General features: G+C 46.8%; 1 protein-coding gene across 6 annotated transcripts in view; it reads right to left on the reverse strand.

Moving 5' to 3' along the window:
• Positions 1-17,603, reverse strand: part of LOC149359142 (potassium voltage-gated channel protein Shaw-like) — a 228,244-nt gene that overhangs the window by 97,521 nt on the left and 113,120 nt on the right. For 3 of the 6 annotated variants that reach the window (XM_089571387.1, XM_089571391.1, XM_089571385.1), the window contains exon 3: positions 5,807-6,156. In XM_089571387.1, coding sequence (XP_089427513.1) covers positions 5,807-6,091 — 285 coding nt within the window. In that variant the 5' untranslated portion in view covers positions 6,092-6,156. The other 3 variants (XM_089571388.1, XM_089571386.1, XM_089571390.1) reach the window with 3 other exon arrangements.

Consider the following 17,603-nt stretch of genomic DNA (forward strand, 5'->3'; position numbering starts at 1 on the left):
TACTGCAGGTACGTTGAGCTTGGTAGCCACATGCTTGAGGTTATGTGAAACTTAATGCTGATAGGCGATAACTACTGATTTTACTTTCTTTTGAGGTACTGCGACTATCGAGTTGTTCGTTTTCTCTTCTCGGTTAATGTTCTTAACCAAAGATTCGGCAATCGACCTCGCCAGTATCAAGGAAAAGCCTGCCTGTTTTAGCATCGTGATCAGACAGTCATAGCTTTCTTGGCCCCTGTTACAATAGGACTTTTTTAGGGCTGATTCAAGGCACACACAGAGCGATAGCATGTTTCACCGTTTTTGAGTGTTTGGAATGGAACGGCAACAATTCTTTCTGTGCAAGCGGTTGGTACTTCCAGTAGAAGCTTTCGTCCCTTAGGGTTATTTGCAAGTCTAAAAATTGCAAATAGCCGTTCTTGGCGAGTTCTAAAGTTAAATCTAATCCTTTGGCAAGTCATCTGCAGTTAATAAAGACGTCCTACAGAATTTGTGGACATGTTGAAGGTAACAGTTTCTTTAATACAATAAAAACCATCAACATATTTAAATATATTCAGCGGGCTACCTGTTTCAAGTGCATCAGGTAATGAGCTCTCAACCCCCGCGAGAAAAATGTTCCATAGCACTGAGGCCTTGCGTGACCCGATACAGATTCTATTCTTTTGTACATATTTGCGACCTTTAAAAGAAACAGCGGTGGAAATCAAACAGAACTCTAGGAATGCTATGAAGTTGTCAACAGACATACCGGCACTGTTTTGGAATGGCACCGGTCCGTTCATTTCAATGCACATCATAACAGCCGCTAACAACTCGTTTTGTGGTATATAATAAAGTATGTCAACATCTACGGAAAACATGTGTCCTGCTGAGTTTGTTTCACGCAAAAATTCAATAACTTCAAGATTATTCTTGACTGCAAACTTATCGTCTACAAACAGTAAGGTAAGTTATTTCAGTAGGAACCGAGTAATTAGGTTCTGCCAGGCACCTTTTTCACTGATTATGCACCTGAATGGAACACTTTCTTTATGGGTTCTGGCCGGGCAAAAAACCTGCAAGCTGTTATATTTACTATTCCGAAATTACTGTATAAAGTATGCAAACTATGGTTTTAACATAACGCAATGGCACGGCTTTTTACCTTTGCTGGTTTTAATTCTGTCGTCTCAAAATTCTTTCGGATAGCCTCCGAAGCTTTTTCGTTCATCGTTCCCGACGGCATGGCGACTAAGCCCCCTTCCTTGTCCGCCTGCACGAGTCGCAGGTGTTTGTCCTCAAAAGAAATGCACGATTTTCCTGGTTGGCGTCCTAATGTGAGACCCCCTGGAACCCTTATAAAAATGGTCTGTAGACAGTCTATAGACTCTTATTGACTCTATTGACTTCCTATAGATATTGCTTTTTGTGTTTTCACAGTCTATAGACTGTCTATAGACAAAAGTCCACTAAAAGTGCATGGCCATAAATATATAGATTCTCTATAGACTGTCTATAGCATTTGTAGTCTGTAGACTGTTTTCTAGGATTTGTGTATAGACAGTCCATAGACTTTATAGACAGAAGTCTATAGAAACTCTATAGACTGTCTAAAACTTGTAAGGGAAGGCACAGTCTTGATGCGACAGTCGACTCCATTCAGCAGGCAACTTCCTTATCCTTAGGGTCGGCCTTGCTGGAAATTCTTCGAACCAAAGACAGTAGCTATGCCCCTTAACTTCTGGCTCAACGCTGTACTTCGGTATTTTCTTCATTTCTTGAGGACGCTGGCAATGTCCTGAGGAATGTGGATTCCGCCGAGAGCCTGAACAGCTGAACTGTCATCTTTGATTTCTCTGCGGCTTTCCTTAGTTAACACAGGGAGAGTTTTTTCCACATAAATTATATAGTCCGGGTGGCTAGCTTCATCAGAGATTGAAGCCTCATGATGGCGATATGCCGAGTGGCTCGTGAAAAGCAGAGTAGGTAAGCCAATCCTTCAGCAGACGGAGCTGTCGTCATAGTTCCGACCTCAGAACCCGGCACTCCCTCTTGACATGGCCGAGGGAGGGTTTAACAAGGCCAAACAAAACAAAGATGTCAGGAGGCACCAGTGCCTTCCTTATGCAGAATCTGAGTAATCTCGCACCGCACGTCGTCAAGGAAATATGAGCAGCAAGCCCCGAAGCGGGGTAGGATGTAGCAGAACACTCAAAATAGGGCCCACTGTAGAAGAAAGGTATTCCAGTATTATGCGGTGAGTTCGGTTGCCAAAGCTTTGCTTAAGAAGATTAAACGAGAAGGAACGACTCGATAGTCGCAGCACCTCAAAAGAGAGTAAAACCAGTAGTCATCCCCTATCAGCATAAATTTGCACATAACCTCAAGCACGTGGCTAACAAGTTCAATGTACAAGTTCAAGTTCAAGGTTTTTTCGGTCTAAGGAGACTACTTTCTTCATTGCGTCGTCTGGCTTCACACGATTGTGGCAGCAACTCAGACTGCGCCATTAAACATGTGAACCAATGTATTAAGTGTGAAAATGGGGTAGTGTATGATATTCCGTTAAAATGTGGGAAGGTGTGCATTGGGCAACCGGGTCGATGTGTCAGTGAGCGCCTACGGGTACACAATTTGCCCCTGCGGAACGGTGCCGGTGCACCCCTACCGGTACACATTAATGAATGTGGAAAAGAGAATGACGCAAAACAGAAAAGCAAACGAGTGATGCAAGGCTCCAGGGCACTAGCATCCTGTGCAGGAGCACTGACCGGCTTAAGCGGGAACTGGTTGATGCCTATAGCATATGAAGGAAGTGTGCGAGTGCATGTGTCAGTACGTCGTCTGTGACACTGTGTGATAGATTTTGCTTTTCTGGATATATTAGAGAAGAGCTCAGTCACCTCTGCCCTTCCTTTGTGCTTTTTCAGGTGTTTTTTTTTGCCATGCACGTGCCTATCTGTCTGATCACCCCGTCCCCTTTTTGGATATATAAGTCATCTGTTTGTTCTGGATAAAACAGCTGCAAGAAGGACCCTGTCCTGTCTTCCTCGTCCTTTATTGCGTCGCCTTTGTGTGCACTAAAAAGAACTCTTAGAATTGACCAACTAGCCCCACAACGCATATTACTGATTCTGGGAACACTGGCAGTGTCTACTAACCGCCTTTCTGAAAGTAGTCGGTAACTAGTTAGTCAACGTATACACCGAAACCCACAATTTCGCCTGCAGCTTCATAACAAAAGGAGCTGTTGGGAGGACACATACATGCACAATGACAATAGTTTCGTTTCTCCTTGCAAGTCAGAACATACGAAGTGCGCATGCTCGCCTACTGAGTCTAAGGTCGGATAGAACGCACAGTGCAGTTACCTCTATGTGGGGAACATGAGGGGCTCAGTGAAGGATGACAGATGCCAGCCGTCAGTATTGAAGCATAAACAAAGCGTCAAGCGTAGCACAGCCGTCAGTGAAACTTAGAAGGCGGCAGTAGGTAGGGCAGAGAACCAGTTCGAGGAAAAACTCTCAGGCAATCCTACACCCGAGGGCAACACACTAAATCCGTTACAGGCGAGGTCCAGACACGAACGTTTGTTATATCCGAGGTGGGATACTTAGGTTTGTTTTCTACAAGGTAAAACTCGGAAGTTCATTATATCTGAGGTTAACGCTGTAAAGTTTGTTATATCCGAGGTTGACACACAAAAGTTTGTTACATCCAAGATTAAAACTCGAAAGTTTATTATATCCGATGTGGCATACTTAGGCTCGATATATCAGAAGTTACCACATCAGAATTCCTTATATCCGAGGTTAACACACGAAAGTCGTTACATCATAGGTGGCTACAGACAGACGGCGCTCGTCATTGCCGCTTGCGCAGACGCTTCTAATGCTAACCCGCTAAAAGACAGGTCAGCTCTTCCTCCAGAAACACCCCCCAATACGCACGAATGGCGCCTAGAATAAAAATTAACATTTCAACCATTGTGCAGAATTATGCAACCCGAGTGCGTGGCCGCTGCTGCCGTTTTGCTTATTAGAGACTTCGTCGTGGGGTGTCTGCGAGCGGAATGGAGGTGGTTGCCCTGCTTGTCATCCTTCGAAGGCAAGCTCTTCTGAGAACCGCTCTCAGTCGACCTCCCTTCCGTCCTTCCCGTTTCGACCTCGCATCACCGTTGGGTCACTGCCAGGGAGGGTTGGGGCGTTTCCTTTTAACACGCCCAATCCGCATCCTACTCACAAAAGACCACACGGCACCAGACGGTATGCCGTCAAACCCTCGACTACACCACACGGCAGATATAAAATCTGTAATGATCGCAGATTCTCCCGTTCCCACAGAGTTTTCTATGGAGAATCAATATATTTCTGTCGTAATGCGCACTGTCTCTTGGGGCCATGAGCCTAGGCAGAGACATGTGACCTTTCTGAAAGCGTCGAGAGCAATCCTTTTCTGCAGAATAAGTCGTTCATTCGCGCAGCGACCACATTCCAGCACCTGATGGGCGACATACTGCGCCCGCTGTCGTCCACCTCTGCCCTGGTGGGGATGTTTTTATAGGGACTGCAATAAAATGGCACTGCCGTTGGGAAACCGACCCCAGGAGCTGCTCGTGCGACGCGCAGTTTCTCTCGTGTTTTTCTCGGCGGTGATGAGGTAGTACGGTGTAAAAACCTCATCAACACTAGCGAGAACAGAAGGGGAGTCGGTGCATTACGGGCGCTGCGGTACTCCCCAGGCGCCCGCAATGCGGAGGTTATTTGGATAGCCCGCGTACACTCAGGGATGCTCCTTTTCAAGCCCGCCGCACCAAGCGTCATGCCATACTTTCTGTCCCAACGCTCGCAATAAGGAGTCCTAGAAATTCGGAAACTGATTTCGCCAATCCAGTTCAAGACTCCGCCTGTCACGCAGCTAATTTTCTAGCTCGGTCGTCATTATTAAAGCCTGCTCTCTCGTTCACACACTTCTTTCAAGACATTATGATAAGACTTGTGGACTTCACTTCCTAGTCCAGTTAAAGGCAGATGAAATTACTCCTGACTTGAAGTGCTCAAGACACGTATGAAACATTACATTTGGATTTAACTTGCTTGAATGTTAATTAGCTTCCATATATTCGGAAAAACAACAAAAAATTCACTTTTTTTTCCGTCCTTAGAGCGAAGGAAATATAATGATAGCTCTTTAAAACACAGTGGCCGCAGCTGGCACAGGACAGATTGGTGAGACATGGGAGAGGTCTTTGCCCTGAAGTGGGCGTAGTCAGACTGATGATGATGATGGCACGCCCTACCGCTAGGGAACAACGCTCTCACATGAAACCTCAGCAGGTGTAGAACGTTCTTGCGGGCTAGTTGTTTCAATGCAGAAAAGATTAGTACTGCGTGAATGGGACAGGACAACGAAGAACACAGATGACTGCGCCTGTGTTGTCGTCTGTGTTCCTCGTTCTCCTGTCCTGTCCCATTCACGCAGTACGAATCTTCTCAGCAGGTGTCTTTCTTTGTAAAATGCCTGCGTCTACGGAGCTGCTATGCAACCCGTCCGCCTACTTTTTTACCCCAAGTAAAAAGATGGATCTTTGCAGTTTTGTTCGCAGGGTAGTAGCTGGCTGAAATCAATTGAACGGTGCCGGTAACAACCTATCGCGTCGCTCATAACGCTGGTTTCGGATATCGGGCCGTACTAATAACAATACTGACTTTGTTTCTATTACAAAAAGAAAGCTGTGCAACGACAAAAGGAATCTAAGCACAGCAACCCAGCTATGAGCACCTTTTCATTCTGCCAGAAAGAAATCCAAGTCACGTCTTCTAACCTGGTTTGCGTCCAGGCCCCAAAACTCGAGCTCCTCTTCGAAGAGCGGCCCGCACACGTCGGTCGGGTAGTGCAGTTTTCCGGTGCGGTAGTAGTTGAGGATCTGTCCGAAGACGCCCGGATGGCGGTCGAAGAAGTACTCGTTCAGCACGGGGTCGTAGTTGGCCAGGGCCTCGGTGAGCCGCGACAGGCGCGTGGCCGGGATCTTCTTGAGCGTCGCCTTGTACGTCTCGTGCCGGATGCCACCCACGTTGAGTACGACGCGGTTCTCGGCGTCCAGGTTCATGCTGGTGGCTGCTGGCTGCTACGCTGCCGCGGGCCGCACACCGCCCGACCCGACGCCCATCACGCCTGCGAAGCGGCAGAGGAGAAAGGAACGTACTCTTTACACCACGTTATAGCGATCCCAGTACGTAGTACATCAGCACTTGAGAAGAGAAGAAAAGATAGGCCTGAAATCTTACCTGGACCGTAGTACACCAATGTAATAGTTTTGCCTCAGCACTTGCATGCGTTATTCTTATCTACTGTTTGATTTTTCCTTTGTTTTTTGTGTCGATATCGCAGTTGTGAAATGTACCTTGTTTTGAATGTGAATTTATTAGGCTTTCCACTCCTGTAATAGCCTGAGAAAGGCTGACAGTATCAATAAATGAATGAATGAATGAATGAATGAATAGACTCATATTTTACGTCCTCCTTTCGGTGTCGAAAACTGACATGGGCAATATGCAATGCTTTGCTGATAGGTCACTGCCGATCAGTCGAGGTTATCACACGCGCAACATGACCATAAGAAAGACGCTTCCCTTTTTCCCGGTCAATGCGCTAAAACTGCTCGGCTAAAGAGAAAAGGGTTCGTACTTGACATGCAGGCACTGCCCGCAACATTTCGCTGATGCTAGGCTGTGAGAAGGTAGAAATAGAGAAAGAGACGGAACCGAGTATCGACGATTAGGAGAAACATTCTTGGTACATGGTCTACTGGCCCGTGTTCCAAGCCAGAGATGGTATTTCAGCTAAGCTAGCTCCTCACGCACTGTGGATGAAAGTTTGGTGAGCGGTCTTAGAGTCCGGACGAGAGTTAATATGACGCCTTCCAACCAAGGCCTCGTTGTTCAGAGGTAGCAAGGAAGGAGCCAGCCCTTGCAGTTGTTGTCATTATTACTGAAACACTGGCTGTAGGCTACGCGGTATATTTCCAAGCCGATGGCCGGACGTGGAAAATAATTCAAGCAAAGATGAGCAGAGGTATTTTTGTCGCCACGCTCTAATCGCCACTGCTAGGTAAGGTGAAATTTCAAGTAAGATCCAAGAATTATGGCTATGCGTATAGCCAGGACTTTTTTTTTACAACAGTGCTTCCAGCGAGAAATTGGCTGCGCTTAACAGGTAATAACATTTAACAAGAAATAGGCTGGCTGCGTACACGTTTGTAGGTAACAGGAGAATCATTTTTTTGTTTCGGCGTGTACATATTCGAGATCGGAAGTGTAGCAGCGTTTGGCTACGGCTAAATCTATAATATGCGTGAAAACGGCTTTCTAAAAACACCCATGGGCTGTAAAATGTGAAAACAGCAGCACTAACTCAATTTGAATCGCGAATTGCGATATCTGTGCCATTAAAAGGGATCGTTCCCGTTTAAATTGTTCCGCGCCAAAAAAAATGTTCACAAATTCTGCAGTAGTATAGACGAGGTATGTTCGTCGTGTAAGTGCTCACTATAGAAAAGGAAGTACGGAACGAATTTCATACGAGTGCAGGCAGTGTTTGATTGCGTAGTCGTTCCCAAATGGCCGTTATTTTTTTCTGATCAAAGAAATTGATTTTGGACGTTCTACTTGGACGATATTGGATATTAGTGGAACTAGAGCACACGCTTCTGTCTGCCCAACGCAGATGCGCAGGAATCGTTTCTTTTTTTTTTAAATGTGTAAAACAAAAAGGAAAGTGCTCTGATCAGATGTTGCTGTCATTCTTGTAATGAATACATTCACTCACTGTGTTAAGCGAAAGAAATTTCTTTCGTTCTGTGACTCGCAAGTAGGAGTTATTCGGACGTTCGCATCATTCGCAAGGTTCCGTCAGGATGTAATAAGCGCTTTCTGATTGATTTCTTGTTACAAATGCTTCTTTTTCTTAACTTCTGTTTTTTTTTCGATGGTATACTGCCGGGGACTGTGCTACATCGAACTTTGGTAAGTTTAGTAAATGTTCTCATTTTTCGTATATCTATCGCACTTAGCATGCGCGGCGCAAAGATTCGAATGCTAACACAGTGGGAGCGCGTCATCATGCTTCGGCATATGTTGCGAAACGAAATAAAAAAGAATTAGCCATAGCCTCAGCTTAACGTAGCATAAAAGTATGGTGTGAATCCTCGCTACTTTGTGCTAACTCTCACCTCAAAGAAAATTAGTTCGCTTTCGACGCGTACTCTTTGCGCTGAAAATATCCGCCAGAGGGTCAAAAAACGTGCTTCCTTTGACACACGCTCGTCACTAGTATGACATAACTCCTGCCTTCTGTCCGGTGTCCTGCCCTTCCCACGGTTTTATATTTCATTATGTCATATCAACTAACGCCACATCGTACACTCCTGGCAGCTAGTAAATGCGTCCGGTGCGTATCATCATATCAGAAAACAAAAAGAAAGAAAAAAGAAAGAGAAACCCTGGGGTCTGCTTATCGTTCTTTCACGAAATAAACCATGTTTGCTCAAACTTCAAATGTAAACCAGGAACACACACACCACGAGAGGAAAATAATTGCCGTTTAAACGGGGAGTTAAGCTGAGTGTATTCATTTCGCAATACTGGAAGAATAAAATAAAAGAAAGAAATATCCCATTTCATAAGCTTTCTTAAGAAAGGATGCGCTGATACGCTTACGTAAGGCTGCGTAGGTGTTGTTCGAAGCTTTCCTGGCAGCGGAGCTGTTGTGCGGTTTCTTCAGCCTGCACTCGTAACTGCAATCCTCGCGTTAAAATAACACATATGCCCATCTTCCTCAGTGATATCGAGGTTGCATCTAAACAAAACAAATATAGAGTTAGCCCTCTGCCTTTCCGCGGCGGAAAAACGCCAGCGCTACATCGGCACAACAAAGGGCCGAAGCACAGCTGCGACAGAAAAGCGGCAACGCGACGTCTGGTTCGTCTGACCTTTGTTTTACAGTTTTGTGCCTTAAACTCGGCAGCGAGTGTTCGAGGGAGCCGTCAAACGCAGGAGACCGGTGGCTGCAGTTTTAAAGAGCGTGCGTTTTGAGGGCACAGAGACGCCACTGCTTAGGCATGGAATGCGGCAGAAGACGCGATGGTTGTCCGTCTAGCGTCTGCCGCTATTCTTTTAATATCTTCAGAAGGACTTGATATCTTCTTTGTGCGCGATTGAAAAAGTCACTCAGAGGGAAGAGAAGTTCTGCTAGGATCATTCTGTCATGTTCACATCTTACGCTGCACACCTAGGTTGCTTTCATGATGGTTGACGGCTGATGCTGGCAACATGTAAGTGATGTCGAGCTTACCTACTGAAGTTGTGCAACCCCATTTGCGCCCTAAATAAATTACTGTGTAGCTTCGTGGGCATATCTTGTGCATTAGCGACAGTAGAGGAGTAAACATAAATTTATAGCAAGTAGGTCTTTCATCAAATAATTTTATGCTTAACTATATGCTTGCAAGTTTGTACATGCCTAAGAATTTGCAGTAATATGCGCACTTAACGGATCAAAAAACGGTATAGGTTTTCGTTTTTGTCTCTTTCGCGCTTTTGAGTGGCACAGGTTTTGCCTGTATACCCCGAGTTTCAAATAATCAGTACTGGCGTTACTGTTTCTGAGAAAGAACCCGGGCACCCGTTGAAATTTGCTAGTCTAAAAGTGCACGTTTACGAGCACTCTTACTCCTACATGCTTGTTTTAACGCATACCGGTAGCCCCTAACGGTGGTGTGAACCCGGAAAGCCTCACTGGGAACCATACTGTCATCGACAAAGTGATTAACACGAGCCTGGTCGTACACGGCATCTCGATCGAAATAATGACGCACGCAGCATATTCGCGATGCCGGCTTCTCGTGCTTATGGTAATTAAACCTAATTCGCGTAGAGTAATTCAAGCAGATCGCGGGAAACAAATTCGGCCACGTCACTTCGCAGCTAATATGCCGATCCGCTACTGGCTTAAAGGAAGCAAAAACAGAGTAAGGGAAGGTATATGAAGCCCATTTTTTTTTATCGTCAGTTACGGCATCGGCATCGAAGATCGTTTAGTGAAATTACCGTTCCTTGGCGTGTGCCGAACGACAGCCGGATTTTATGCCTCCTCCTTATCTCGTGCCGAGATTGAAAGCGTAAAAAATAATAGCGCGGCAGAGTGCTTTACGACTCTGCGGCTGCGGCGGCGACGGCTCTGCCGTGAAGCGGGCCAGCAGAATGACGGACGCGGCGCACCGTGCGACGAAATAAAGGGAAAGAAATACTCGCCGGACTATGTAAGTGGAAGAGCGTGGACCGTGGTATCGCAGCGAAGTGTGTGCGTAGTAACGTATATGGCCTCCTCTGCGCTGCGTCGGGACGCGTTTTGATCTCCGAGCCGGGATTCGGCTGCCAGCGCTGCGTCTTTGGACTGACCTGCTGCAACGCAAGCTGTTGTCTCTGCATGCTCTTGCGGCACCTTGGTTGGCGCAGCCGCCGCTGCGCCTTCAGGCAGCGAACAGACAGAGGCCGTTTTGCGCCTACTTTCAACACAATGGAAGTATGAAACTCGAAAGGTGCTGCCGTCGTCTGCAGCGTACAGCAGACTTTTATGTTATATTTTTTTTCCTTACTGCTGCTCGCCACTTGTGTCCTAGACTTGAGTCAGCGGACTCTCGCTTGAGCTGCCTGCTAACGGGAGCTTCCTTGGGGCCAAGAAGGGGATCCGTTGTGGAAACTCGGGCTTGAAAAGTTTATGCGGCTTTTATTTTTGAACTGTGCGCATGTGAGCCACATATGGCCATATACGTATTATTTTTTTTTATATTTGAGAGATATGAAGATATGTTTATTTCACATATAATGAGAGCGCAGAAGAAAGTAGCAGCAAAGGCAAACAATCGTGGCATTAGTTATTATTTTTGGCATCTCTCGAAAACAGTTACGTGGCAAGGACACGCTTAGGGACCAAATTTGAAAAGACATCTGAAGTGGCTGAACCGTTTGTTTGAAGTGGCTGAACCGTTGGTTGTTGCGCGTCAGTTAAAAAAAAAAAAAAAAACTCCAACTCAGATTATACATACACCATGTCAGCGTTACCTTGCCGGGTAGAAGGCGACTGTTTTTCTTGAGTAACGAAAAAAAAAAGAATAACATGCTTGCATCAATCTTATGGATTTTATGGGGTTTAACGTCCCAAAGCGACTAAGGCCGCAGTAGTGGAGGGCTCCGGATATTTCGACCACCTGGGGTTCTTTAACTTGCACTGACATCGCACAGTACACGGGCCTCTAGAATTTGTCCTCCAATCTTAAGGTTTGTAGAGAATTTTTTTTCCTCCCGCACAAACACGCCCGCATGGGCGACCACTACGATTAGATAGAATGAATTTCATCCACCCTTGATGTCTTGTCATTTAATATATTTCTTTCTCCACAGTTGTTTATTAATACCAAATACCAAGGGTAGCTGTTTGGGCGAGTTGGTGTATCATGACGACAAGTAGCGCTCGTTCAGACAGGACATGCGGTGTCCTCTTCGTTCTGTCCAGGCTGATCCAGCTCTACTTGTCGTCACCATTTTAAACGCCGTTTGCCATTGCTATCAGAACTCCCTCCCCAATTAGTCTACGCAGGCATAAAAAGGGCCCACTAGTTTTCTTAGCGAGAAGCAACAATCGTTAGTTTTATAGACACTTGTAAAATTTTTTTACCAAACGTCACTGTAGTTAGAAGGTGTAGCATCAAAACCAACATTTTCAGATTTGGAGTCAAGGAGGCATCGCGGGATCGACTTTTTTTTCAAAGGCGCAGCTCACGCTACGGTCACAGAATAAAAAGATATTCGAGTGATTCAAGATGCCTGCATGACTGTGTAGAAGGGATGCTGTCGTGCTCACTGTTTTGCGAAATATTATTTTTCTGGTTCAACTAGATAAGATAACCGCCCCAGGTGCGACCTGAGTGATAAATTCGTCCGAAGATAAGAAATCGTCGTAGGTGCGGCGCTCTTGGAAAAAAGTGAGTTCGCTGTTTACACAAGTGCGTACAGTCTTTGTGAAAAATGTACAGGGTCGTCCACTCTAAGTACGAACACGGCGCAGCGTGGCCGCGCTCCGCGGGGCGCGAGCGCATCCGGCGCGGCCGCGCATCGAAGCTCTGCGGCGCAGGCGCACACGGGCCTGGAGGCGGTGCTTTGTGTCGTCTGCTACAGCGCGGGTGAGCACAGTGCTTGCTCTGCGGTGAAGCGCACCTAACTTTCTGCATGATTACAGCGCTCGCGTGCGCCGAGACAGCACTGCGGGAAAGCGCACCAACTACAGCGCGTTATGGCTGGTTGCGCGTACGACAACCCAGCGGCCGCTCGTCTCAGTGCCACGATCTCGGTGATATGCAGGTATTGCTGAAAACTTGTCATTTCAGGTTTGAATTGATTTGGTTAATGCGGTTTAACTTCCGAACGCGACATAGACTACAATGGAGGTTATAGCCGAGGACCCCAGATTTTTGTCGACCATGTGGGGATTTTTAACGTGCGCAGATATCCCACAGTAAACGGATGCCTTGCGTTTCGCATCCGTTGGAACGGGGCGGCCGCAGTCAGGGTCAGACGAGCGACTTCCATTCCGAACACTTTGGCTTCTGTTAGATATATGTCTTACCCTTACTGCAGCGGCCCTGTTCCAATGGAGGCGAAACGCAAGGCATCCGTTTACTGTGGGATATCTGCGCACGTTAACAACCCCAATGGGGTCGACGATAATCGGGGGCCCTCTATGTCGCTTTCGGACGTTAAACTCCATAAGCCAAATCAATTCGAACCTGAAATGACAAGTTTACAGCAATACCTGCATATCACCGAGATCGTGGCACTGAGACGAGAGGACGCTGGGTTGTCGTACGCGCAACCAGCCATAACGCGCTGTAGTTGGTGCGCTTTCCCGCAGTGCTGTCTCGGCGCACGCGAGCGCTGTAATCATTCAGAAAGTTAGGTGCGCTTCACCGCAGAGCAAGCACTGTGCTCACCCGCGCTGTCGCAGACGACACAAAGCACCGCCTCCAGGCCCGTGTGCGCCTGCGCCGCAGAGCTTCGATGCGCGGCCGCGCCGGATGCGCTCGCGCCCCGCGGAGCGCGGCCACGCTGCGCCGTGTTCGTACTTAGAGTGGACGACCCTGTACAACCGAAAAGGTTTGTTTCCCTGTCGTGTACTGGTTTTCCTGTAGCACTCTCGGAAGTCTAAAGCTGGAGAGAGATGAAATCGAGGATTCATTTCATCTTCGAGATATTTGAAAAGTTTTTGATGCAAAGCGAGCAACACTGCATTACCAAAAAACCTAGATTGGTGAGTTGTATATATTTTGACCCGCATAGCGTCGGAAAGGGTTACCTAGGATAAGCTCCCGAGCAGGTTGGTCTTCTTTACCAAGATGAACCAACTCGCCCAGCAGAACGTGTTATTGAACTTCTTTATCGCACATATTATTGTAGTGTAAAAGAAGCATTCATAAAGGAAGATGTGCCATTAGCGCCCGTCTTTGTCTTGTATGTCTTTCTTTGTGAATGTTTCGTTTAGGCGGCAATAATGTCCGAGAAAGCTGTTGTTCATAATTTTTTTATAGCTACAGCCAACACATGCTTTTAAAACAGGGGACTTCTCGCTCGTAGATTCGTTCACTCCCATCCAGCATTTTAGTGTGGCTAACGGCGCACCACCGCCAACAACGACAACAAGGAATCTAGCAATCAAACCAAACGTTTCGCGCAGCCTGGAAAGCAGGCTCTCGTCGTGCGAGTGCTAACAGGTCTCTGGTTCCGACCGTGGGCGCCATCATTTGAGCTGTGTGAATTCAACAACTGTTTTCTCAAGTCCCTATAACGTGCGCGCGTGTGCGCGTGAGCGTACGTGCTTTCCCTCCCTCTCTTCTGTTCTTCCTTCCGGGTGTACGCTGGCGAACAGGTGCAGGGACGAAGTGGCGAAACCCGCGGGCTTCCCTCCCTAACTTGCCTCCCGCATTCCGGAGCCACCCGCCACCTTAAAGCTGGCCCTTCTCGTCCCCTCACTGCCGCTGCAGCAGCGCGCCTCTCGCCTTTTATTCCTTCCCTTTTTTCCCTCAGCCATCCCGTTTTACGAGGTTGCTCTCTTCCCGCTCAGGTTTCCGGTCCCGGAACGCCCGACGGGCCCGCGAGGCAAATATAATTTCGTTTTACGCTTCTTTTCTGCCGTCGCCGCCGTCGTCGTCGATGCCGCCCGGCGTTCGGGAACACGCACTACTCTCCTATGGCTTTTCCAGTCGTCGTCGTAAAAGCGCCACCGCCGCGGACGAGAATAAGAAAAAGAGCTAAGGCAGAAAGGAAAAGAAACAGGATAAGAGAGAGTTCGAGAAATAAACAGGGAAACGCAATAAGAAATCGAAGAGCTCAATTGCGTACAAAAGACGGGTGCATAAGTGAACCAAGGACCCACGCCGCGCCGCGTCTGCTGGGAGCAAGTACGCAACAACGTCGTCTTTTTGGATGTGTGAACATTTGACGGAGGGTTAGAAAGGATAGGTTGGTAGCCACAGGACGGGGCTAATTGGAGATAAATGGTAGAGACCTTTGTCCCAGATGCAGTGGACCCAGTCTGGTTTATAGTGATGATTATGATGTCCTCAGGCTTAATGTTGGGATGATAATGACGATGACGATGATGATGGTGAATATTCGACATGCATGAACGCCTTTCGGAAAACGCACTACCAAATGCCGCTCACTGTGTTGGTCGAGTACACGTGGACACCACATGCGCATAACTGTCTACAGTTGACCGTACGTTATCGCAGGATTAAGCGGGAAAATGTTTGATTGCAATACATCTGCGAGTTATGTTCGTGCTTACAGTGCGTTCCAGGTAGCACCGAACATTAGAATAGTGTTATAAAATATGTTATGTAAGTTGGGGTAATGTTAGATGTTGCATAGTAACTTTACATTAACATTAAAAATTAACATATAACGTTATAAGTTACATAGGAAACGTTACTTTCATGTTCTAAACAAACGTTGTTTTAATATAATCTTCTAAATTTTCTTATAATGTTAGAGTCGCAACTATAAAACAACACTGCAAATATATTTCGAGCATGGATTTGCAGACATTTTCTCGCTGTTCTTAGAGTAAAGATATTGTTCAACTAACAGTACTTTGTAACCACATCTCTTAGATAGTACTCGCCATAGATTACATGAAGAACCCCATTATTTTGTGACAAAACTTTACTTATTACCCATTCCCCACTGTCACTCATGGGACATCCCGCAGTAGCGAGTATATAAGCTCGGCGGCATGATATCTGTTTGGAGGCGAGTGAATACGAGTTGCTGTTCTGTAGTGTAGTGAAGAAGGTGTCACTCTTGTTGTTCGTTCTTGAAAAGCGTTGTAAGTTGTGTGCCGTCACCACTGGCAGGCCTGCATGGTTGTGCGGGGCTGCTTTACCATTTTCTAGAAAGTTCCATTTATGTTGTTTACATGTTTCGTGAATATTTGGGGAAGGTTATTCGAACATTTATATGTAACATTACAAAAACGTTAGAAAAAAAGGACATTAAGGACATCGAAATAACATTTGAGCGTAACAGAAATGTAACATTATCGCAATGTTTCGGTGCTACCTGGGGTTATGAAAACGAAATGAATTTATACAATGTGTTGAGTTCTTGCATTGCCAGAAGAATGCTGGTGCATCACAATCAGTTTTAATGGCTCCACGTCGAGGGAAGCAAAGCTGCAGAAAGCAGCCATCTCAAGGAAGTACCGCCTTTATACCGCTTACTTGAATACGGTAACCGGCACTTCGTGTGAGATGCTGGCCGGGAAGCGTTTCAAGATGATGCAGCGGTCACGCATGTGTAGTGTAAACGACTATGCTACATTCGGTTGAAGGTTGTTTAAGAGTATGAGCTTTTAGATTGGGCGATACATCAACTGCGTTAATTGTGGTGCAGCATGCCTGCTTGCTAGCATGGCCGCTTTTCGTCTCTTCTTTCGGGCTTGATACAAACCTGTCAGCCAATTTTTTTCTTCAACGATCTCTGTATGACTCACTACTGGAGCTCCTCGTAGCAGTCGCGATGTAAATGAGAAATATAAGAAAAGGCTACCAGAAGAAAAGGAAGTGTGAAATTACAATATGAACACCAATAATTCGAAACAGGCAGCAGCGCAATTGAGATGATTTGCATGATTTGCAGCCGAGAATTTCAGCTTGGTTACCGCCTTGTTGAGTCTGAAGACGCAGCCGAGCAAGTAGCGACACCTCTCCAAGCTTTCACAAATCAACATACGGGAAAAACTGCTTTCGTGACTTGTCACACCGATTGTTCACTTTTTTGCGCTTAGGTAATGTAGAGGCGGTAAGACCAAAGGAGTGACAGATATATCCAGAAGAGGGCAGACTCAGATTGCGTATCAATCATTCATTCATCTTCATAGGCAAGGGTAGTCTGAGGCCTCTATTTTTTCATAATTGGTTACAAATGGCTGGGAAAGGTGTCTCCACTAGCTCTGTTGGACCTGTTGACGCGTCGATATAACGGTAACAAGGCAACGGTAATGTGCGCATTAAAACTATCTAATACTATTTTGTTGGCGACTGGCACATTCTGTGCCATAGAACCGTGATCCTCACAGAGAAATCAAATTTCAAATGACATCATTTCTTTAGCGTGTCTTCACACATTATCCCGCATGCTGGCTTCTGTAGGCGTTCTGGGCCGGGCCGAGTTATATGGGCACCGTAAACTTCGCTTTCCTCGCGGCCAGTGCGTTTTATGACCCACTCGTGGCGGGCATGTTGCAATGACACCTTGGGCTATAAGCTGCCTGCGGTAAATGCACCTGCAAGAGCTCCGTCCGAAGGTACGCCTGAGGTATCCAGGCGCCCTACGGCGCGAAAGGCAAAAGTGGCTTCGCTGTCTTCCGCAGTAACTCGGGCAGCGCTCAAGTTGGCCGGCAGTAATAGTTTGGTTGACCGTAGAAGCGACAGACGCGATACGCCGCCGCTGACCTTGTGCTGTCTGTGTCGTCATCGACGCTGTGCGACTGAACTGGCTTCTCACTTTAGGGAGCATTTTTTTTTCTTTTTGTGTATGCGCGGTAAGTCGTATCCCAGCACTCCTGGTTTAAGGCCTTGCGGTCTGGGTTGCGGGTGCCTCGAGAATGAGCCGTCTGCTGTCACGTGACTCGAGCAGGCCTGAGAGGATGTGCCTTCGTAACAATCGGAGGAGGGGGGGGGGAGGGCACAGTTACCCAGAGCTCTTTTACCATACTGGTTTGCAAAACCTCGCTTTGAAACCAGGCTATTCCTCGTGCAAACTTCGCGTAGGTGGTGGCACCCCCTGTAATTTTCGCAACCCGCCTATTGGTGGCGCCTTGCAACTTTTGCTTCTCCTATTCGTGGTTTTAGCGGCGCAGAGCAGCTAGTCTGAACCCCAAAGGTGGCGTGACACACTGCTAATCTCCTAGTTTTGGCCCAATCAGAGCGCCAGATTCCGATACGTTATTTATACGGGGAGTTTAGCTGCTGGTAAGGTCCGAGAGCTCTTGCAGATATCGCTGTAATT

This window comes from Amblyomma mixtum, chromosome 2 (assembly GCF_055824585.1).
Source record: "Amblyomma mixtum isolate Tamu chromosome 2, ASM5582458v1, whole genome shotgun sequence".
Classification (NCBI taxonomy): Eukaryota; Metazoa; Arthropoda; class Arachnida; order Ixodida; family Ixodidae; genus Amblyomma; species Amblyomma mixtum.